The sequence below is a fragment of the Schistocerca cancellata genome, chromosome 2, assembly GCF_023864275.1.
Source record: "Schistocerca cancellata isolate TAMUIC-IGC-003103 chromosome 2, iqSchCanc2.1, whole genome shotgun sequence".
Taxonomy (NCBI): domain Eukaryota; kingdom Metazoa; phylum Arthropoda; class Insecta; order Orthoptera; family Acrididae; genus Schistocerca; species Schistocerca cancellata.
In genome coordinates, this window is record NC_064627.1 from 157,768,394 (window position 1) to 157,793,708 (window position 25,315).

General features: G+C 37.9%; 1 protein-coding gene across 3 annotated transcripts in view; it reads right to left on the minus strand.

The window, feature by feature from the left end:
- The window catches only part of LOC126144235 (synaptotagmin-15-like), a 248,328-nt gene that overhangs the window by 28,871 nt on the left and 194,142 nt on the right, over nt 1-25,315 (minus strand). For all 3 annotated transcript variants that reach the window (XR_007529757.1, XM_049915479.1, XM_049915480.1), the window contains exons 4-7: nt 21,101-21,285; nt 10,372-10,515; nt 4,265-4,530; nt 1,089-1,413 (exon numbers count right to left, since the gene is read on the minus strand). Coding sequence is in view for 2 of the 3 variants with exons in the window: in XM_049915479.1 (XP_049771436.1) it covers nt 1,089-1,413; nt 4,265-4,530; nt 10,372-10,515; nt 21,101-21,285 (920 nt within the window). In the remaining variant the exon portion in view is untranslated. The remainder of the gene's footprint in view (nt 1-1,088; nt 1,414-4,264; nt 4,531-10,371; nt 10,516-21,100; nt 21,286-25,315) is intronic.

Genomic DNA, 25,315 nt, shown 5'->3' on the forward strand with positions numbered 1-25,315 from the left:
AAGAAAAAAAAGACCTGAATTATGAAAGAACAAGTCATGGGTGCTGCATCAAGACAATGCACCAGCTCATACAGCACTGCCTGTTCAGAGGTTTCTAGGAAACTACAGCTGCCTAGTGTTAGACCACCCACCTTATTCATCGGACCTAGCACATGTGACTTTTTTTTATTCTCCCAGGGCCAAATTTGCATTAAAAGGAAAAAGGTTTCAGTTTGTTCAAGCAGTGAAAGAAAAAGTGGGACACATCATTAAGGATCTCATAGAGGAAGACTTCCAGCACTGTTTCAATTAATATAAAATAGAGAAGGAAAATACATTGAGGTTGACAATAATTACATATGTATGTTTTTGAAATAAAATGTTTTACCACTATAGTCCCATTATTTTATAGCCATACCTCATATATTGGCTGACAGGCCTGGTAAATTGGATTTCAAGCTAGCTGTTACCACCAACTACCAAACCACATAAATCAAAACACATGGACAGTACAATATGTGTTATAAAGATTAAGTAAATCTTGACCTTGTCAGATCATGAGAAAGGTAGGAAGACTGAAATAAACTCCTTGGCTTGCATAAGACATGAATCAGTGTTCTGTTAAATGCAAATCCATGGTTTTCTTTGTAGTGACTTGTACTGCCAAAACTCAATTTTCTAACACTCCAGCAAATATTGAGACCTAACAAGGCAAGACAGCCTGAGGTACTAGTCTTTCTAATCTCATATGTTCAAAACTAGATTTCTTTATAAGCATATATGTGTCAGTATAATAAATAATTGTAAAGACAATATACACAAAGGCTCAGAAAAAAGGACATTGAATATGTAGAACTGTGCATGTGTAACATCATCTACATTACACTGGAATTTGAATGCATGCTGCTATCCCATTGCTACTTCCCATTCATTTGGTATAGCCTATATTTCTTGCAATACATTGTTTAAGAGTTATTTCCTCTCCTGTCTTCTGTCAAAAATATTGATACAATAATTGTTTTCCCATATTTATTGCAAACAATTTTTTGTATAATAAACACATAATGAGCTACTTTGTTGTAGAAAATGGGATGTAATAGAATACTTACTTGTGACTGTTTATAGAGCTTCAGTGAATATCTTTGTGCCTTTCCAAAAGGTACATCTTCAAGATTTAAAAGAGTGTGGCCAATTGCACTATATTTTCCAATATTCTTTATGTTATAAACTGATATTCTCAATATCTTCTCTGATATGTCCTTCAAAGTAAACTGAAAGTCCTCTTCTATTTCAACAACTTGTGTCACTTTGTAAGATTTTGAGTTCTTGTTGTGCTTCTCTGCTGGTAATATTGTCAACCTCAAATTTATTTCATACGTATTATTCTCATTTTTCACCTCCAGGTCTTCTATCTTATTAACATGCACAAGTAACCTGAAATGTTTTGAAAAGTATTCATTATAGTTCATTACAATTACAGGGTAATAAAATAAACAGAACATAGGCAGGAATAATGAAAGCTTATGGTTCATTCTACAACACTAATCAAAGACATGAAGTTAAAATATATAAAGTTACTCTGAAGAGATACTTAATCACACATGAAGTTCCCTCTTCATAATGGGATTTACAGAATATAATGTATGCATGAATGAATTATCAATGAAACAATCTCATCAAAAGTGACAAATTTATTTGGTCTTCATAAAATCATCTATTTTTATGAGATCCAAGTATAAGTGCTGTATCATTATGGAAAATGCACTCTTGTTTCATTACAAGAATGATCTAAAGATAGTCCCATTACACCATTACACAAGGCTTTGGATTCTATTTTCTGGGAACCATTGACTCCTAACACTCAGAAGTGTCCTCACACTGATTAATTCCTTTCCTTACCATGTTAAAAAAAGCCTGGCATAAAAGCATGAAACTTCTACTGTACTAGATGGAAATCACGATTCAATCACGTGTTTTAAATTTAATATAAATTCAATAAATCATTACCATATCTCCAACCTCTGAACAATATAAATGAATTAAATCGTTAACTTCACAAAGTGAAGAAAAGCATTGGAAAGAAAACAAAGAAGGCAACCTATGTAAGAAAACTGGGAAAAATTTAGTAGCAACACAGAGGACAACAATCACAGAAGATAAGTCTGCATTTAGGGCAATGAAATTGTTTGTCAAAAGAGAAAGTTGTAAAGAAATGCATTAATCAGAAACTAAGAATAAAAAGTGGTTTATAAGAAGAGGTAGAAGCTGCTTGGCCTAGAAAAGTAGAAAAAAAGGATGAACAGAAGGAATAAATTAATAATCTAAAATATGTGCTGGAAAAATATAGTAATACCCAAAGCATGACCAAAAGCTGAGATTAACATCTGAAAGCTGAGTAACAAATGGGTTTTAGAAATGGAGAGAGACAATCAAAAAACATAGCTGGTTCAACAGAGAGAAACACATGACATTTATTGGCCACAAAAGGAGTATTGATAACCTCAGCTAAGAAAATCTCTGGCGCATTATGTAAAACAGAGGGATATCCAGTTCACATAATAAGAGCAGTCTCTGTAGAAGTAAATGACAAAAGTGATACAATCTATCACAATAAACAAATGGCTCAGGAACAAGCATAGTATATTAGCCACAGTTTTTATAAAATATATATATATATATATATATATATATATATATATATATATATATATATATATATATATATATATATATATATATATATATATATATATATATGAATGACGCATTTTCTGATAAAGTTATCCATATATACACACTCACACTGTTTTAAACTTTCTTTTAGATGTAGATCATCTCACCCTACTAACAGGATGACCTATAAAACAGTGCCTACATTCTGGAGAAAACATTTAAATAATGTGAAATGAAATTTCAGAGAAGAAAGCAAAAACCATGGCATTTACTGGAAAAGACCCTGCAAAAAGAAAAATTGTTGTGGATGATCAAATAATTGAGCAAGTTAATCATTTTAATCATTCAAGTTCCCTGTAATCCTGCTGGATGTATCAATGTTTCACTCACTATTATTATGTGTCCATTTAATGAAATTGCTAGTCATGGTGCAGAAGGATACATCTGCTGATGCCATGCCATATAGGAGAACATCAATGGCAGATTTAAGGGCTGCCACAGACCACCATGATCACAGTTATCAACCACTCAATGTTTGCAGCATGTTCACTGTTTCATCTGTTCTCTGATTTTGTGATGAGTACCATCTGACACTCTGTGAAGACACAAAGACACAAGACAAGAGGACAATAAGTGAATCTTGAAGAAACTGAATATATTATCCCTTTTTTGAGAATATTAAGATAAAAGGAGACTGAAAGTGTTACGCAGTTTTCACTCACAAGCACACACAATCTGCACTGAGGATGAAATGTGTCGTCAAAGTTCATAACTTTTTCTCTGATCATTTTCATTATTTACATTTAAACTTTAAAGAATTTTCTCTATGAAGTAACATTAGAAAGGATGGCCAGAGAAGGGAAGATATTGGAAGTATATTGGCACATCTGAATAAAGCTTTATTTTCTAGAATATCTCTACTGATATCAGAATAAGTATAAAATTTAGGAAGTTCCTGAAGGTAAACAACAGGAGCACAGTACTGTGTGGGAGTAAAATGTGGACAATGGCAAATCCATAGAAGAAGAAACTGGAAGCATTTACAATTTACCATCACCGAAAACTGTTAAAAATTAATTGGTCCAATAAAGTACAGAATGAAAATGAACTAAAAAGAACAGATGGGAAAAGAAGTCTTTGGAAGACCCTTGCCAGAATAAGAAATAGGCTAGTGTCATAGCTGCTATGAATCCAGGAGCAGTTAACCTGGCAGTGGCAGGAGCAAGCCAAGAGAAACAGTTACACAGAGAAGGAAAGATTAGCACAAGATAGGTTAAAATAGGGCAACAGAATGAAACCAGTCAAAAGACAGATGTTTTTTTAAACAAATAATAGAAGTACAAATTTATAAGTTTTGGTTAGTTTCTTAGGTTTTCTCAGTTCTGGTGCCTTTAGTACAATTAGCAACATGTTTGTAAGCACAAAATGTTACAGATGATTGCTTCCATACAATAGAAGCACAAAACTCTAGACTGATTTATTGAAAATAAAATGATTCATAAATACACTTTGTTTTGCTGGTCTTAGACATTTCATGAATTTTCACATTAAAATTTTAATTTAGTTATTAGATATTAAATTACTAATCAACTATGAACAATAACATTCTTACTTTTTGCTCTTTGGAAAATAGGAACAACTGAAGTCTAAGATTCCACTTGGAAAATCTTGTGCAACTGTGCATTCTTTTCCAGAAATATCTGGTAATGTATAGATGCTGTCAATGATGTCACCACACTGATAGTGAGCTCCAGGGCTACTTGATCTACTAGTAGTATACAGGCTCGTATCAATACCAAAAGATCGAGCAAGATCTCCAGACTTGGTTTTTGGTGTACTTTCTCCTTCTATGTGCAGCTCTGTTTCACTTGTTATATCCTTTGTAAAAAAAAAAAAGAGTTGTCATTAGATAACAAAAGTTTCAAATGATTTAATGTAAATAACATCAGTTCAAACAAAATATGGCTAAATATAAATTACAGTGGCAATGGATTATAATAAGTTTACTTATCACTTCCACTTTTCTATTGAGAATTATTCAGAGTGGCTGAAATAAACAGGCTTACAATATAGATATAATAAATTTCTGCTCATGATACAGAAATAGACCTCTGCAGATAACTAAGATTTTAGAGCCTGAAGTTTCCACACTTGCAGTCAGCCACCAACCAGACTGTATCTGAACGTCAAGATTACAGAAGCTACATGAAATTGACATGAGTATAACCTCTGAATGGGCAACAAGAGGGCAGGACTTCATGTATGGCCATTTCAATAGAATTATCCTGCTGCACAAATGTTAGAATTATAGCTATCATAATAATTGTGCACAGAATAGGAAATCAACTGAAATCACTCAAGAGGGGAAAGGTGACTTTAACTGATGGGATACCTGTATAATTTATAGTTGATATTCCACATGCCATTTTAATGGTGTGTGGCAGAGGTTACCACTTGTACCTACATCATTTTCCCCTTTATCTGTTCCATTTGCAATGGTATGTATGAAGAACGGCTGTCTTTATACTGCGCACTACTGTCTCTGTTTTTCTGGTAGTGGTCATGTCACACAACACATGAGGGGCGAAGTATTAAGTTGGTGTATCCTGTTTGGAAGTACAATCACAGGATTTCAACAGTAACCCTCTCCGTGATATACAATGCCTCTCTTGTAGCAACTGTCACTGGCGTTTGTTGAGCATCTCTGTAATGTTCTTGTATCAATCAAGCAATCCATTGATCAAACATGCTACTCTGCATAGGATATTTTACTATTACTTCTATTAATCCTACTTGTTAAAGATCCCAGAATGGTTAAATACACTCAAGAATTGCTCAAACACATGTTTTGCAAGCCATTTCTTTCATGAGTGAATTACATGTCCTTAAGATTCTTATGATGAATGTCAGTATGGCACCTGCTTTTTCTACAATTAACTTTACATATTTCCATAACAGATCTCTTCACTTAATTGTGCATAATACGTTACATTTATTTACATTCTGAGCCAACTGCCAGTACCTGCACCAATCATCAATTCTCTACAGTTCTTCCCATGTTTTGTGAGTCTTTTGGCATTACCAACTTCCTGTAGATAATAGCATTACCTGCAAAAAACCTCATGGTATTTCCAACATTGTCCAATAGATCAATTATGTACATGGTGTTTAAAAAATAGAGTCACATATTCCTATATGACGTAGTATTGGTCAAAACTAGAAGAAAAATGATATGTGAAACCCAACTCACACTTTACGCACATGACATACTGAAATCTTTGGACCAAGGCAAACAGGTAGATGTTTCTTGATTACCAAAAAGCACCTGACTCAGTACCACACCTATGCTTATTGTCAACAGTACAATCATTCGGGGTATCAAGTGAAATTTGTGACTGGATTGAGGACTTTTGGTAAGGAGGACACAGCATGTTATCTTGTGTGGAGAGTCAATCTTGGACAGTTTCCAGCCTCTGTAAACTGTCCAAGATTGACCCTCCATGCAAGATAACATGCTCTGGAAATGTTACAAGATGATGATGATCTATAATGTTGCTTAGCATTGTCATACAAAATGTCGTTTTTTGTCATTTATTATTTTTCTGATCTTCAATCTGAAAGCTGGAGTGATGAGCTTTCTATAGTAGACTATCCTGTGAAACATTATAGATGCATGTGAATATATTAATGCTCATACTGAGAATTGTGTATTCACACTCATATTGAGGACACACTTTTGTACATACACCAGCTGAGTACCCAGCACAGATAGACAGAGGGGGTAGGAGTAGATGGAGCACACTTTCCTTTTCTGTCCATCCCCTCCTCCTTCCCACTAATTTCATCTCCTCTTCACCTTTTTGTCTGTCTCCTCCTAATCCCTCTCTATCCATCTTCTCCTCCTGCCTCTCTCTGTCCACCTCCCCTTCTCTCCCTGTCCATCTCCTCCTCCTCCCTTTCTCTGTCCACTTCCTCCTCCCCCTTTCTCTGTTCATCTGGCACTGCCCCATCTCCCTCCCTATCTCTTCCTCCTTTTCCCTTTCTCTGTTCACCTCCTCCTCTCCTTCCTCTGTCCATTTCCCCCTCTCCTTCTCTCTGCCCATCTCGTCCTCCCCCTTCTCTCTTCACATATCACCTCATATCAATAGGATGCTGGTGGTTCTTAACCCCACTGTATTTCTTCCCAGATCACATCTAATATACCGAGCGAGGTGGCGCAGTGGTTAGACACTGGACTTGCATTCGGGAGGACGACGGTTCAATCCCGCATCCGGCCATCCTGATTTAGGTTTTCCGTGATTTCCCTAAATCACTCCAGGCAAATGCCGGGATGGTTCCTCTGAAAGGGCATGGCCGACTTCCTTCCCTAATCCGATTAGACCGATGACCACACTGACTGGTCTCCTTACCCAAACAACCAACCAACCAACCACATCTAATATGCATACCAAATTTGGCTAAAATTGTTCCAGGGATTTAGGATGAGCTTTTTACCCATCGCTTTGCCTGTGTACGTAGATGTCAAATATATGTCACATATATTCAACATATTTCATACACATTTGTACACTCATTTCTACTATACCCTAGCAGTTTCATTTTCACGCAGTTCAATGTTTATGATGTCATATATCCTGAACTATGTGATGTGCAATGATAAAACTTTGCAGATACATCCAGTGGTATGTATGGCTATCATCTGAAAAATGTGTTGTGAGTAGAGTTAGTAATAAAGATGTAACAAAATGAAACTTCTTGGAAGATTAAAACTGTGTGCTGGACCAAGACTCAAATTCAGGGCCTTTGCCTTTCGCGGGCAAGTGCTCTATCAACTTAGCTACCCAAACACGACTCATGGTCCATCCCCACAGCCTTAATTCTGTAGTACCCCATCTCCTACCTTCCAAACTTCAGAAATCTCTCCTGCAATCCTTGCAGAACTAGCACTCCTGGAAGAAAGACTGTTGTGGAGATATGGCTTAGCCACAGTCTGCGGAATGTTTCCAGTATGAAATTTTCACTCAGCAGCAGAGTGTGCACTGATATGGCAGATTGAAACTTTGTGCCAGACTGAGACTCAAACTCAGATCCTTTGCCTTTCATGGGCAAGTGCTCTACCATGTGATCTACTCAAGCACAATTCACAGCCTGTTCTCACAGCCTTAATTCTGCCAGTACCTCATCTCCTACCTTCCAAACTTCACAGAAGCTCTCCTGCAGGTCTGCGAGGTCTGGTGGCCTGAGGTCAGGGCTAAGCATTAAAGCAGCCGCTGGTGCCCCTAGTTTACAGGGACACCTGATATGTGGAAAATTTGTAAACAGGGGTCTACCATAATTAGTGGCAAAAGCAAGCTATTTCCATGCTTAGTAGATTTAGATTTATTTTTAAACTTCTTAGCAACAGACCAAAAAATGGCAACTAATATGTGAGGGAGGGAGCAAAAATGGAGGAAGTAAAATGATATGTGGCTTATGTGGAAAAACTGAGTGGGCGGGAAACCAAATGATATGTCGCTTGTTTGGAAAAATGCTCTGGAACCAGCCATGCCTGAGGTTTACGACGATATAATGAACTTGATGTACAGGGTGGCCTAAATAAAACTGGCATGGAAAGTTACAATAACAATGACGTGGGACTGGCCCTTCTTAATGAACTTCACAGAAGATGCTGGTAATGGTCAACGTTGATATCAATACAACTGCTGTGCTTAGTTTATCTAACTGTGAGACATGTGTAGCAGCTCTGCCTGAGAGACAGCAGCAATAACATTTTCATTCTTCTAGTGTAACTGTTCCACTGTTTGAGAGTTACTTGAGAAGGCTTAACACCTGACCCTTCGATATGCCTCACAGTTGAAAATTACAGGGAGAGAAATTAGGCAATCAAGATATCCAAGCGATTGCATTGCCTCCGCTGATTATCCTTGTCTCACCAAACATCTCATGCTTTAATGTAAAGGCTCATGCATTAACAACAAGATTGTCAAAATGATTTATGCTGTTGCTCTGACTTGTAAAAATATGCATACAGTGGGTATCTTCTGTGAGTTGATCCACATATGGATTAAAAAGTTTCTGCACATACCAGTTAATTAACAGTTTGGCAACAGAATGATGATACTATGTGGGCACCAGACATTATACTCCCAACAACAGCCTCAAGGTACGAAATGGCTCTTCAAAGTTCAAGAAGATTAGTGTCTAACATCTCATCAACATCGAGATCATTAGAGACGGAGCACAAGCTCTGAATGTTTCAAGGATGGGGAAGAAAATCAGCCATGCTCTTTCAAAGGAACCATCCTGGCATTTTCCAGGAGCAGTTTAAGGAAATCCAGGCTGACCTAAATCTGGATGGCTGGAAGCAGATTTGAATCATCATCCTCCCAAATACAAAAGTCCAAAGTACTAACCATTGCACCACTTCGTTCAGTCTGTGAGTTCACAAACCACAGCAGACTGAACTGGGCCTCATCTAAAGAAATGAGAAACTGAGTACCCGAAAGTTGTGATTCCACTTCACTCAAAAAGAACTTGACACATGAAAGATTGTTCAGACACTTTATGACTTATCCACAACAGTAAATTCATGCATAACAGCACATTTATAAGGATACAGATGCAGGACCTTTTTGATAAAAGTTTCAAGATGACGATCTCTTAATCCCCACTTGCACACACATAAAGAGTGTTAAGATTTCATCAGACTCCGTTCCATGCTTTCCTTCACTCAAGCAATGTTTGCTGGTTTTTATGGATAGTTGTGGTTCTTATTTGCTACAGAAATTTTTCACACCATTTTGCTACTGTGTTTTGTGTTGCAGACTTTGCTGGAGGTTCTGCCAAAGCACTTTCAATCTCAAACTCATGGGTAAACAATTTCATGTATGTTTTATAAAAATTGTATTTTTGGATATCATTCAGCAATAAACACACACTGTTTATGGTGAGCATCATCTTGTGTTGCATTCAACTAGTCACTAAACATGTCTGCTCCTCTCATCTAGGGACACAGCGACAGGATAGAGCATGCAGGAGATGCACTTGCGCACCCATGTGGCAACAACCTGTCTGGTGCATCAAAATCAGAGTTTTCAATATTTTCTGTGCTAGGCAGTTCTCTTGTTCACTGAATGGGTCAGTTCACACAATTCACAATTTTGCTTTCTCAGGCCAGTCTTACTTCACTGACCTTGTATAAAGTATAATATTGTATCACAAAAATGAGTATGTGCATCATGTGCATTTGGTAACGACCTAAAAGATGATACTGACCAACAGGACAGAATAAATACTTTGCTTGCAAATAATTGTAATACTCTAAGAGAAGACTAACTTTTGTACATTATTCCATTATCCCATTCTGCTGCTGTTTATTTACCAGTGCATGTTTAACAGTTATATGAATAAATGAAGGCTACTACAGTATAAGTTATTCACATACTGTAATTAGAGACCTTCTGTGGAGAGCATCTTTATATTTCAGTTCATTAACAAAGAATTGCAGTACCTCAATTTGGCTCACTGACTCACAAACATTAATGGAGAAACCATCAGAAATGTTTAATAACAGTAAATGAGCAGGTGCTCATGCACATATGCACACTCACTCACTCTCTCTCGCTCTCTCTCTCTCTCTCTCTCACACACACACACACACACACACACACACACACACACAAAGGAGATATTTAGATACTTATTATTTGTACATCTCACCTGCATACTTTGTGATTTTAACCAGCTAGCAGTGTTGTTTAAAACTGATACAGAACTTATGTCTACCATTGTTCCTGCGTGTCTCAAGTTAGGCTCTTCCACTGGAACACTCTGTTTTGATTCCTGCATTTTGATGTCCCTAACCTGCAGAAAATTGTTAACATTACAAACAGAGATAATATCAGCACAAATTATCACAGATACAATTTTGTCTGAAGGTCATAAGAGAAAAAAGTATATGTTCGTGCAGAGACTCTGCATTGTTATTTTGTGGCAGCAGCATGTTCATTTGTTTAGCTTCAATATGATATAAAAGCTTGCCTGGTATCATTGGTACTGAGGATTCTTTTATCTGATGAGGGTTATAAAATTGAGGACACTAGCTGCACATCCTGATTATTGTGAACTGTGTGATGAAGTGCCATTTTTGCTAGCATAAAATATAATACTTTGTGACATTCAGTGTAGACTTCATTTGGTGTAGTCAAAAGTGTTATGAATGTGTACAGTATTGTGAGTAGTGCTTAATTTTTAGTAACAGATAAACTGATAATTATAATTCAGAGAGTTATAATCATTGTCTGATAGTTAGCAAAATTCTATCAATGTCTCAAAGTATCATGTACAGTTCTGTTTGCAACCTTCATTGCAATTATTGCTTACTGAAGAAATCTCTAAAAATCTGGCACTACAAGTTAGTTGGCCAGTTTCATGTTCCATGGATCATTTGCATGATTAATTTAATGATGTAGAATGAGCCACTTTAAATTAACTTTATAGATTCATATAGAAATATGGTTACATGCTGACTATTTACATTTTCTTTTAAGTACAGCTGGTGTTAATTATTCCTACCCACCACATTTTATGTAATAAATTCTTCTACAGAATAAGAGTTGCTGTCAAGGAGAAACTTTTTCAGTTTGTTTTCATATTTAAAATTTCCTATCTGTCAGATATTTCATGCACTGGTTAAGTGAAGAAAAATTTGGGTGGCAATGTTATGCACACTTTTCTGTGTGTATTAATGTTGAATTTCTTTTTAAGATGAGTTACCCCAGAATATTATTCCATATGACAATATTGAATGAAAATAAACAAAATATGTCAAACTACTGATTTGGCTGTCCCCAAGATTTACAATTATTGGAAGTACAAATGTGGCTGAACTATGTTGTCTTAAGAATTACAAAATGTTTCTTTCCACTATAACTTTCATCAGTGTGGACACCTGAAAATGTTGATGTTTCCACACTAGTTATTATTTCCTAACCATGTGTCACGCTTATCACAGGTGAACTACCACTTGGTGTGTAGAACAGAATATTTTGTGTCTTTCTGAGGCTGAGAGGGAGATCATTCATAGAAAACCACTCACTAATGCTTTTAAGAATATTATTTAACATTTCCTCTGTTGATGTATGTATACTTGGACTGATTACAATACTAGTGTCATCTGCAAAAGAACTAATTCTGCTTGTTCACAGACAGGCACAACAAAAATTGTCAGAAGGCGAGCTTTCAGCCAACAAGGCCTTGTTGAAAATACACAACATACCGTACATGCACGCACACACACACACACACACACACACACACACACACACACACACACACACACACACCAGACTGTCATCTGCAGTCACACTCTGGATTCAGCTGCCAGAGACTGTGGTCATATGTGTGCATTTGTGTGTGTGTGTATTTTCTCTATTTTCAACAAAAACCTTGTGGCCAAAAGCTCATTTCCGACAGTCTTTTTGCTGTGCCTAACTGTGACTCAGCATCTCTGCTATATGGTCAGTAGCAACTATCCCTTTCATACTGCTGTTACATTCCATCCTGGATTTTCCACTGCTTAATTCTGCCTGTTGTATATTACACATAAGGTCATTTCAATATGCAAGAAACAATAGAGGACCTAAGATTGGGCTTTGTGGAAATTGATAAGTGATTTCTCCTCAGTCAGAACGATCTCTGAGTTCCATAAAACCTCAGTTTATCCAAGAAAATATTGTGATTCATTCAATCAAGTGTCTTAGACAGGTCACAGAAAATGCCAAGTTGTGCTGTTTTGTTATCTAGTGCTTGTAAAATTTGGAGAGTTTGATGATGACGTTTGGTTTGTGGGGCACTCAACTATGCGGTCATCAGTGCCCGTACACTGTTCAATTTTTTTATACAGTCCAATCTTTTTTTACACTGTCCAATGTAGCCACTGTCATGAATTATTATTATGATGATGATGATGATGAAATGATTAGGACAGCACAAACACAGTGTCCCCAGGCAGAGAAAACCCCAAACTCGGCTGGAAATCGAACCCGGGACCCCATGATCCAGAAGCAGCAATGCTAGCCACTAGACCACAAGTTGTGGACAATTCGAAGAGTGAATGTGTAAATGGCATTTTCAATTGAACAATTCTTCTGAAATTCAAACTGTGATTTACTGAGGATATTACTGTTCCTCTGGTGGAATTCTATTCTCAAATACATAACCTCAAAAATTTTGGAAAATGATTCAGTAGTAAAACGGGTTGGTAGTTATGGACATCTCTCCTACCACCTTTATTATAGAAGGGTTTAAAAATTGTATATTTCAATCTCTCTGAGAAAATGCCCTGAGTTAGTGATGCATTACGTATCTCAAAAAATATGACACTTATTGTATGAAAGAAGTTTTTCATAGTCTGCTGGAAACACCTTCAAATGCATATGAGCTTTTATGTTTGAGACAATATATAATTTTCTTAGTTTCAAAAGAAGAAGTGGGTGAGACGTCCATATGACTGAATATTATGCAAGTAGCTTCTTCGATATACTCTTTTTATGCTTCTCTTAAACTGTTTGTCCCTATATTTTTTACAACATTTAAGAAATCATTATCACATATCTACTACCTGTGGCTGCTAATTTATTAACCCTTCCACCTAAATTAATAGTGATGTTATCCTGTGCTGTGGCTTGTTGTAATGTCTCTCATTTTACTATCAGATACTGAGGAATGGGGTTGACATTGACATTCTTGCTGAATTACAAATGTTACAACAGTGTATTCAGATTTTCAAGGGGGTTGAACCATCGATTTTACTCAGTACAACAGAAAGTTCAGGGAAAATCAGCATGCCTATTTGCCACAAACCATAAAAAAACAAAGGAATACTCTCATCCCAAAATTTAAATGCTTCTGTTTACTGGAACTGTCAACAAATTTTACTCATTGGTGTTCTGGACCACTGCAAAGCTAGTGACTGTAAAGGTTCTTTATTCAAGTCTTTGTAAATATCAATAAATAGGATTCAGTTGTTATGAACATCATCGCCTTTTTATACACAAATAACTCAATTAAAAGCACAACTGAGTAGAGATATATAAATATAATAAACAATACTGAAACCAGTCAACCTTTATTGCAATTTCTGAGGAAAGACTGGAATAAAAAACCTTCTGAACAATTGAACAACATCTGTTCTGCTTTCAAGCCACATCAGTTCAGTTATAATTCTCAAGTTGTTCCCAGATGATACTACCACCATCTTAGGAGTGCAAAAACTGACTGCTTTGAATGACAATTTGTCTTCCTTTTACACATGATGCAGAAGCAGTGATCTGAAATATTTTACACCTGTCTAAAGGTGACAGGCCTTAGAGTGCCAGAGTGTATGCCTGTGAATATGACAAAATTTTAAGAAACAATGAAAGAGAAGTTGGTTGTGGTGGCTCATTATCTATAGAATGGCAATAAAAACTGTTAGAAAAGATAAGAATCTTGGTCCAAGCAACAACTTCTTAGTTTCAGTTTTAAGAGGAGTAGCCAAGGCTGAATTACAGTACCATAATTTCAGTAGACATCAGAGGGGTATACACTTAGCAGGCCTAGGATGTGGGCTTTCAACACAAATACAAAGAACAATGTTTGACAGCTACAGAAGGGTGGGAAATAACAGTGCCAAAGGTGGCACCAGGTTCTTATGTTTGGTGTCATCTTGTGGCCCTTCAGTGCACCAGATCTGCTAAGAGCTACTTCACTTGCCTTTTCACACATGTATCAATTTGGCCCATTGCTGGATGAATCAGGACTCTGCTGCTTTTTTTACATATATGACAATCACACCCAGCCGTCAGACATTCTATCTCCCACAGGTGACATCAGTGACAGCTGTCAAAAGCTTGAGGATTATAACTCAACAAATGTACTTTAAAAATTGAGAGGATGTTATTCACTCAAGCCATCACAAAAGACTCTGATTACTTCACAACAATTCCTGAATTATAATCAGATGTGATGTCATATTTTAACAACCAATAATGTTGGTAGCTACTGTAATATTCTTTGATGCCTTCTTTAATCTATGGAGAACAGCAACAGAGGCAACAGAGGCAAGTTCTCAATTTCGTTGTTTGGATCCACAATGATGCACACTTTCCAGGCATGTAAAGTCATTGATCCATGCAGAATCTGTAAGGAGACATTCTGGCATTTTAATCAGACTGTAAATGAAAGAATATCTTGTTGGTAAACAGTTTTCAGGTGCTGAGGACTTCTGTGGTGCAACCATAGTTGATTGAATCACTAGAGAATATGTCAGTATTCAAAAGGTTATGTAGCAAAGAGACAAATGTGCCTTCTTGAAGAGCAGTTAACTCAACCACAGTTGACCACAGTTAACCACAGTTCACAAAATAAGCAACAGCTACACGAGCCAGAAGTGATGCAGTAAGATAGTAATAGGCTAGTTCTCAACAGGTTTCTTAGGTCTTGTTATCAATGCTTTACACAGATATCAGAGATTACAGGACTGAGGTTCCACACAGTGCGCATTGCACTCTAGGTACTTCAGCACATAATTGGCAGAGTTAATAGCCATAAATTTTGTAGCCATGGAAGCACTTAAAAGTTTTTTTTTCATGTTCTTCCAGCATTTATACACACTTCAAGCCATATGACAAGCCACATTACCTTCTAGACTGTTAAAAAGACATAGATTTGGTTGGAAGCATGGCGCAGGTGTTTTGTTCCACTGTAGCATGTTGGTTGACCTCCATCATTTCTTATGCTCACTTCTGACATAAATATTGTGAGAAGCACAACAGCTTCCACAGTGCCTATACAAATTGGTGTCACTAGCCCACTCATGATTCATTTTTACCATACATACACATGGACAGTTAACAAACTTCATCACTTCATAAATACTACCCTCCCTTGGCCCACAAAGGGAGAGAAGGAAACGTAGTAGGTGAATATGGATTGGGGCTAAGAAATGAAAGAGGAAGCCGCCTGGTAGAATTTTGCACAGAGCACAACTTAATCATAGCTAACACTTAGTTTAAGAATCATGATAGAAGGTTGTATACATGGAAGAACCCTGGAGACACTAAAAGGTATCAGATAGATTATATAATGGTAAGGCAGAGATTTAGGAACCAGGTTTTAAATTGTAAGACATTTCCAGGGGCAGATGTGGACTCTGACCACAATCTATTGGTTATTACCTGTAGATTAAAACTGAAGAAACTGCAAAAAGGTGGGAACTTAAGGAGATGGGACCTGGATAAACTGAAAGAACCAATGGTTGTACAGAGTTTCAGGGAGAGCATAAGGGAACAATTGACAGGAATGGGGGAAAGAAATACAGTAGAAGAAGAATGGGTAGCTTTGAGGGATGAAGTAGTGAAGGCAGCAGAGGATCAAGTAGGTAAAAAGACGAGGGCTAGTAGAAATCTTTGGGTAACAGAAGAAATATTGAATTTAATTGATGAAAGGAGAAAATATAAAAATGCAGTAAATGAAGCAGGCAAAAAGGAATACAAACGTCTCAGAAATGAGATCGACAGGAAGTGCAAAATGGCTAAGCAGGGATGGCTAGAGGACAAATGTAAGGATGTAGAGGTGTATCTCACTAGGGGTAAGATAGATACTGCCTACAGGAAAATTAAAGAGACTTTTGGAGATAAGAGAACCACTTGTATGAACATCAAGAGCTCAGATGGAAACCCAGTTCTAAGCAAAGAAGGGAAAGCAGAAAGGTGGAAGGAGTATATAGAGGGTCTATACAAGGGCGATGCACTTGGGGACAATATTATGGAAATGGAAGAGGATGTAGATGAAGATGAAATGGGAGATACGATACTGCGTGAAGAGTTTGACAGAGCACTGAAAGACCTGAGTCGAAACAAGGCCCCCGGAGTAGACAACATTCCATTGGAACTACTGACGGCCTTGGGAGAGCCAGTCCTGACAAAACTCTACCATCTGGTGAGCAAGATGTATGAGACAGGTGAAATACCCTCAGACTTCAAGAAGAATATAATAATTCCAATCCCAAAGAAAGCAGGTGTTGACAGATGTGAAAATTACCGAACAATCAGTTTAATAAGTCACAGCTGCAAAATACTGACGCGAATTCTTTACAGACGAATGGAAAAACTAGTAGAAGCCGACCTCGGGGAAGATCAGTTTGGAATCCGTAGAAATACTGGAACATGTGAGGCAATACTGACCTTACGACTTACCTTAGAAGAAAGATTAAGGAAAGGCAAACCTACGTTTCTAGCATTTGTAGACTTAGAGAAAGCTTTTGACAATGTTGACTGGAATACTCTCTTTCAAATTCTAAAGGTGGCAGGGGTAAAATACAGGGAGTGAAAGGCTATTTACAATTTGTACAGAAACCAGATGGCAGTTATAAGAGTCGAGGGACATGAAAGGGAAGCAGTGGTTGGGAAGGGAGTAAAACAGGGTTGTAGCCTCTCCCCAATGTTATTCAATCTGTATATTGAGCAAGCAGTAAAGGAAACAAATGAAAAATTCAGGGTAGGTATTAAAATCCATGGAGAAGAAATAAAAACTTTGAGGTTCGCCGATGACATTGTAATTCTGTCAGAGACAGCAAAGGACTTGGAAGAGCAGTTGAACGGAATGGATGGTGTCTTGAAGGGAGGATATAAGATGAACATCAACAAAAACAAAACGAGAATAATGGAATGTAGTCGAATTAAGTCGGGTGATGTTGAGGGAATTAGATTAGGAAATGAGACACTTAAAGTAGTAAAGGAGTTTTGCTATTTGGGGAGCAAAATAACTGATGATGGTCGAAGTAGAGAGGATATAAAATGTAGACTGGCAATGGCAAGGAAAGCATTTCTGAAGAAGAGAAATTTGTTAACATCGAGTATAGATTTAAGTGTCAGGAAGTCATTTCTAAAAGTATTTGTATGGAGTGTAGCCATGTATGGAAGTGAAACATGGACGGTAAATAGTTTGGACAAGAAGAGAATAGATGCTTTCGAAATGTGGTGCTGCAGAAGAATGCTGAAGATTAGATGGGTAGATCACATAGCTAATGAGGAAGTATTGAATAGGATTGGGGAGAAGAGAAGTTTGTGGCACAACTTGACCAGAAGAAGGGATCGGTTGGTAGGACATGTTCTGAGGCATCAAGGGATCACCAATTTAGTATTGGAGGGCAGCGTGGAGGGTAAAAATCGTAGGGGGAGACCAAGAGATGAATACACTAAGCAGATTCAGAAGGATGTAGGTTGCAGTAAGTACTGGGAGATGAAGAAGCTTGCACAGGATAGAGTAGCTGCATCAAACCAGTCTCAGGACTGAAGACCACAACAACAACATTGGCCCACACAGAAACAACTTTGGCTTTTGAAAATTGCCTCTTTAATCCATAACATTGGTGAATGGTTTTCCAGTGCATATCAAAATATGCACTTTTTGAAACTCTACAAGGTAAATAATACAGAGAAATCTGACACATCTTAGTGCAGCTGTTAGGTCTAGAAAATGGATATAATAATGTCATTAAAATGTATATCGTAAATAGTGTTTCTAGCCATCTTCTGTAATGCTAATAACAAATATCTGTGCATGATAAAATATTATTTACTATACTTAAGATCCAGGGTGGGATACAATGGAATGACTAAAGACAGTCATTCAATATGTGTCTATGTCCTCTAAAGAAGAACCCAAGTAGTAAGTAAAGCTACTGTGTTGTCATCATTGTTTATGTGCCTATGGTTCAAATGGCTCTGAGCACTATGGGACTTAACATCTGAGGTCATCAGTCCCCTAGAACTTAGAACTACTTAAACCTAACTAACCTAAGGACATCACACACATCCATGCCTGAGGCAGGATTCAAACCTGCGACCGTAGTGGTTGTGCGGTTCCAGTGCCTATTCACTACTCTACCTCTAATATATGAGTGGTTATCTTTAGTTATGCCATTGTTTGCAAAATCTTATGTAGTTTGAAGAGGACATTTGTATCTACAAAGATACCACGTGTATAAAGTTTCTTGTGTTGTATTTAACTTGCAAAAAATATCAGCCATTTTTACACCATTAAAAAATGGACAACATGTTATATAGCTACAGTCACGGCTACTTTGAAAACTATTTCCTACAAGAATCACATCTTTCAGTTAATTTTCCACTTTCTATAAGCAAGAAGCTTTATTAACTGTGAGATACATTAGTATATGTCATATAGTATATGTCTCTATGCAGTTAAGTGCTTACAGCATTGTGTTCCATTTACACATATGACATTGTTTTCATTTACTATTGATTTGAAGACTTCTTCATTGGATTATATTTCATACTTTATCTTGAATGCTACAAGGTACTGTCATTGTTACTCATTTCTGGGAACTATACTACATATATGTTACACCTGTCATGTAATGCAAGAACAATCCCCACCATAAAAATAAGCTGCAACCCTGCCTTACAACATTCTTAAGACAGATTTGTCTTTCTTAATCTTCCAGTTTAACTACTCTCACTTGGATTCTGCAGATAATACACAACCTGAAATATTCTAGAACTCTTTTCCTTCCTTTTACGAGAGGTATAACAGTAAATTTATTTCCGCATAAGCAATTCACATGATGTTTTACAAACACACAAAATTGCTGTGCAGATGTTTTTCTTGAAGTGTTCCCAGACAATAGAATATTCCATCACCTTCTGGACATGCATCTGGAACAGTAAAGAAGGGTGCAGTGTGGGAACTTCCTTATTTGAAATGTGTGGCACACAGTGGCCATTAGTCATTGTTGTGTGGGGTTGGGCATGTCCTAAAGGGTGGAACCTACCTTCTTTAAAAAAAGAAAAAAAAAAGAAGAAGGTTAGTTTGGTAAGAATTATGCAATGAATGAGAGAGGATTGTGCACTCGCCATTGTGCCTTACTTTACCAATGACTGTTCGTTCATCACAACCCAGAGTGCATTCAGGGAACAGTTTAATATCACACCTGCAGGTCATATACCTGATCAAAAACCACTTTTCAGGTGCAAGGACACATTTATGAATCTTGGTAGTGTGAAGGGGGGGAAAAAAAGAAAAAAATAGGATCTTCAAAAACCACTAGGACATCATAAATCATAGAGAAAGTAGTGCTGGCAGTTTTGAATTCACCCACATCATCTGCACAGAAATATGCAATTGCTCTTGCAATTTCTGATAACAAAGTGATACAAATTCTTCATGAAACTTGAAATTTCATCCACAGAAACTAGCAGTGGTGCAGACACTTAACCCATGCAATTTTGTTTCATGAAAAAATGTATGCAAAACCTTGATCAATAACATGCCTCATGATGCCCTTATGTTCTTCAGCAATGAGACACATTTTCATTTGTCTGGATGGGTGAATAAATAAAACATGCAATATTGGAGTAGCACGAACCCCTCAAAACTTCATAAGCAGCCGCTGCATACAGAACATCTGCCTGTTTGGTGTACATCATCCAAAAATGGCATTACCAGCTCAATCTCCTTAAAGAGAATGAAAACACAGTTATGGTCACTTCTGAGTGTTATCTCCAGATGATTGAGGAGTTTTTCTTTCTCATCTTGAAGAAATGGATGCGGGGGATGCCTGGTTCTAACAAGATGGCACTACAGCTCACAGGAAATGACTCTCTTCTACGATCACTTCCCACACATCTCATCTCTTTGAGGGGCAATCTTCAGTGGGCAGCATGCTCACCAGATTTAGTCCCCTATGAATTTTTCTTGGGTATCTTAAATACTTGGTATATAACAGTCTTTATGGACCAGAGATGAGTCACAGAATGATATTCGCACTGCTATTGACAGAAAAGACAGAGAATCGCTAGACAAAGTGAACCGAAACTTCTGATTTTCACTCTCCAATTTTATTTTGCAGAATCAAGGTCACCTTCAAGGTATCATTTACCAAACGAGATGAAATAAAACTTCAAATGTACCTCTATGTAAAGAAAAGAGAGTTAAATTGCTATCCCCAATACTTTCTGTTTTATGGTTTTTTTTAAAAAAGAGAAACAAGGAAGTTCACACATCACACCCTGTATTCCTTCTTCTTGCATTTTAGCCGTAGTTATTGACTGAAATAGTGGCTGCACACCCAATAGATGGAATATAATGCAGATGTTGGTAAGTGACTATACTCCATAATACACCATGAAATATTACATATTGAAGGGTAAATACATAGTTATATTTTAAACTATTACAATTTGATAATTAACAAGAAAACAAAAGTATCTATTCAGCAGTGATACACATACATGTAAATAACACATAAAATATAATTAATTAAGCTATTAATTTCTGGAAATATCATTACAGCTATGTGAGCTTACACAAATAAACTTGAAATAATCAGTGGTTATATCCTCATTTCAAGTAAATTAGTTAAGATGTAGTACTTGGTACTCACAATGTCTGGTGAGGATACTGTAATAGAGGGCAAAGTTGCTGACTGTTTGACAGCCTTAAGAGGAAGATTCTTATTAGACCGAGGACGCAATGTATCCAGTGCACGATGCCAGCGACCTTTCCTCCTGCCTGCAGGACTTGGAGTTGGAGGTGGAGTACTGGCAGCATATTCACAATCATTGGGCTCTGTGCAAAACAAGTCACCACTTGTACTCTAATAGAAAAATATAGAATTAAAGTCAAATTAATTTCAGTCATACAGGAGTTTATAATAGAAGTTGTTATGCTTTTCAGATAAAAAATGTAGTATAAATCTGACCAGGTCCAGAACCTCACCCCTCACCCCCCCCCCCTTTCTCAATCTCCCTTGCCTTGTACCATGATTGGAAAACACATCTGTATGTCAGTAATTATTTTGAATGACAAATATTCTCATTTTATAATTCTTTTTTTTGTACAAATCTTTTTTAGTGCAATGTTCAAACACAAGATCTTAGGCAGAGAAATCTTCTATAAATTGTATAAACTTATAGAGCATTTCATTAAAATGTTGTGTAATAATAGATAGCTTAACATGTACTCTAAAAGCACGGTCTGCAACATGGGTGTCCAACCTGTGGCCCATGGGCTGCATGCAGCGCAAAGCAAGTATCAGTGTGGCCCAAGAGATGAGCATATATATAAATATATATATGGTTGCCTACAACAAATTATTGAAAAAAAAATGGTTCGGGCACAACCTATACATTTAGTATTCATAGATATAGAAAAAGCCTATGATAGTGTGCCTTTATCCAGTTAATGGAAAGCTTTAATATCAATAGGAATAAATCCAACAATAATTAAAGCAATTCAAAATTTATATAAAAATTCTATTTCAAAAATAAAAATTGGTAAATATCTATCACATGGATTCCAAGTCACAAAAGGATTACGTCAAGGATGTAGCATCTCACCTAGATTGTATAAAATATATACAGAAGTAACTTTACAGAATTGGAAGAAAAAATGTCACGCTATGGGAATACCAATAAATGATAGAACAATATACTCGTTACAATTTGCAGATGACCAACTGATTATAGCCCAAGACTATGAGGACATAGAGTATATGACCAGAAAATTGATTCAAGAATATAAAAAATCAGGTCTAAATGTAAACATGAATAAAACAAAGTACATGGTAATTGGTGGAGTGAATGGAGACTTAATATTAGAAGAAGGGATGGGAACAATAACAGCTACTGAGGAATATAAATATTTAGGTGTGAAAATTACAAATGATGGGAAACAGGACAAAGAAATTAGATCAAGAATAAATTCTGGAAAGACGACAATCTCTTTATTGAATGGAATTCTCTGGGATAAACACATAACAACTGATAACAAAATAAGGATTTTTAAAACAATAGTTAGGAGCATTATTACATATGGTTCAGAAGTGTGGACAACAAAATGGCAACTGAAATCAAAATTATTAGCCACAGAAATGGATTTCTGGAGACGTTCAGCAAGAATATCAAGACGAGAAAGAATAAGAAATGAAGTAATCAGAGACAAGATGAAATGTAAAAATTCAATTATTGATTTCATCGAGCACAAACAACTTAAATGGTATGGACACATCAGACGAATGGAACAGGAAAGGCTACCAAAATGCATAATCGACTGGGTACCAATTGGAAGAAGAAAAAGGGGACGACCACCTGATACATGGAAACAGGGAGTTCAGTCAGCAATGAGGAAGAACAACATTCCTGAAGATTTATGGACAAATAGAGAAGAGTGGAGAATAATAATTAGTGACTTACTGTAATCTAGAATAGGTGCTGGAAAAATGTACTCACATTGCAAATCCAGAATAATAATAATATGGTTATAATAGAAGGAAACATTCCACGTAGGAAAAATTACCTAAAAACAAAGATGATGTGACTTACCAAATGAAAGTGCTGGCAGGTCGACAGACACACAAACGAACACAAACATACACACAAAATTCAAGCTTTCGCAACAAACTGTTGCCTCATCAGGAAAGAGGGAAGGAGAGGGAAAGACGAAAGGATGTGGGTTTTAAGGGAGAGGGTAAGGAGTCATTCCAGTCCCGGGAGCGGAAAGACTTACCTTAGGGGGAAAAAAGGACGGGTATATACTCGCACACACACACATATTCATCCACACATATACAGACACAAGCAGACATATTTAAAGACAAAGAGTTTGGGCAGAGATGTCAGTCGAGGCAGAAGTGCAGAGGCAAAGATGTTGTTGAATGACAGGTGAGGTATGAGTGGCGGCAACTTGAAATTAGCGGAGATTGAGGCCTGGTGGATAACGGGAAGAGAGGATATATGAAGAGCAAGTTCCCATCTCCGGAGTTCGGATAGGTTGGTGTTAGTGAGAAGTATCCAGATAACCCTGACGGTGTAACACTGCACCAAGATGTGCTGGCCGTGCACCAAGGCATGTTTAGCCACAGGGTGATCCTCATTACCAACAAACACTGTCTGCCTGTGTCCATTCATGCGAATGGACAGTTTGTTGCTGGTCATTCCCACATAGAATGCATCACAGTGTAGGCAGGTCAGTTGGTAGATCACGTGGGTGCTTTCACACGTGGCTCTGCCTTTGATTGTGTACACCTTCCGGGTTACAGGACTGGAGTAGGTGGTGGTGGGACGGTGCATGGGACAGGTTTTACACTGGGGGCGGTTACAAGGGTAGGAGCCAGAGGGTAGGGAAGGTGATTTGGGGATTTCATAGGGATGAACTAAGAGGTAACGAAGGTTAGGTGGACGGCGGAAAGACACTCCTGGTGGAGTGGGGAGGATTTCGTGAAGGATGGATCTCATTTCAGGGCAGGATTTGAGGTAGTCGTATCCCTGCTGGAGAGCCACATTCAGAATCTGATCCAGTCCCGGAAAGTATCCTGTCACAACTGGGGCACTTTTGTGGTTCTTCTGTGGGAGGTTCTGGGTTTGAGAGGATGAGGAAGTGGCTCTGGTTATTTGCTTCTGTTCCAGGTCGGGAGGGTAGTTGCGGGATGTGAAAGCTGTTGTCAGGTTGTTGGTGTAATGCTTCAGGGATTCCGGACTGGAGCAGATTCGTTTGCCATGAAGACCTAGGCTGTAGGGAAGGGACCATTTGATGTGGAATGGGTGGCAGCTGTCGTAATGGAGGTACTGTTGCTTGTTGGTGGGTTTGATGTGGACGGACGTGTGAAGCTGGCCATTGGACAGGCGAAGGTCAACATCAAGGAAAGTGGCATGGGATTTGGAGTAGGACCAGGTGAATCTGATGGAACCAAAGGAGTTGAGGTTGGAGAGGAAATTCTGGAGTTCTTCTTCACTGTGAGTCCAGATCATGAAGATGTCATCAATAAATCTGTACCAAACTTTGGGTTGGCAGGCCTGGGTAACCAAGAAGGCTTCCTCTAAGCGACCCATGAATAGGTTGGCGTACGAAGGGGCCATCCTGGTACCCATGGCTGTTCCCTTTAATTGTTGGTATGTCTGGTCTTCAAAAGTGAAGAAGTTGTGGGTCAGGATGAAGCTGGCTAAGGTAATGAGGAAAGAGGTTTTAGGTAGGGTGGCAGGTGATTGGCGTGAAAGGAAGTGCTCCATCGCAGCGAGGCCCTGGACGTGCGGGATATTTGTGTATAAGGAAGTGGCATCAATGGTTACAAGGATGGTTTCTGGGGGTAATGGATTGGGTAAGGATTCCAGGCGTTCGAGAAAGTGGTTGGTGTCTTTGATGAAGGATGGGAGACTGCATGTAATGGGTTGAAGGTGTTGATCTACGTAGGCAGAGATACGTTCTGTGGGGGCTTGGTAACCAGCAACAATGGGGCGGCCGGGATGATTGGGTTTGTGAATTTTAGGAAGAAGGTAGAAGGTAGGGATGCAGGGTGTTGGTGGGGTCAGGAGGTTGATGGAGTCAGGTGAAAGGTTTTGTAGGGGGCCTAAGGTTCTGAGGATTCCTTGAAGCTCTGCCTGGACATCAGGAATGGGATTACCTTGGCAAACTTTGTATGTGGTGTTGTCTGAAAGCTGACGCAGTCCCTCAGCCACATACTCCCGACGATCAAGTACCACGGTCGTGGTACCCTTGTCCGCCGGAAGAATGACGATAGACCGGTCAGCCTTCAGATCACGGATAGCCTGGGCTTCAGCAGTGGTGATGCTGGGAGGAGGATTAAGGTTTTTTAAGAAGGATT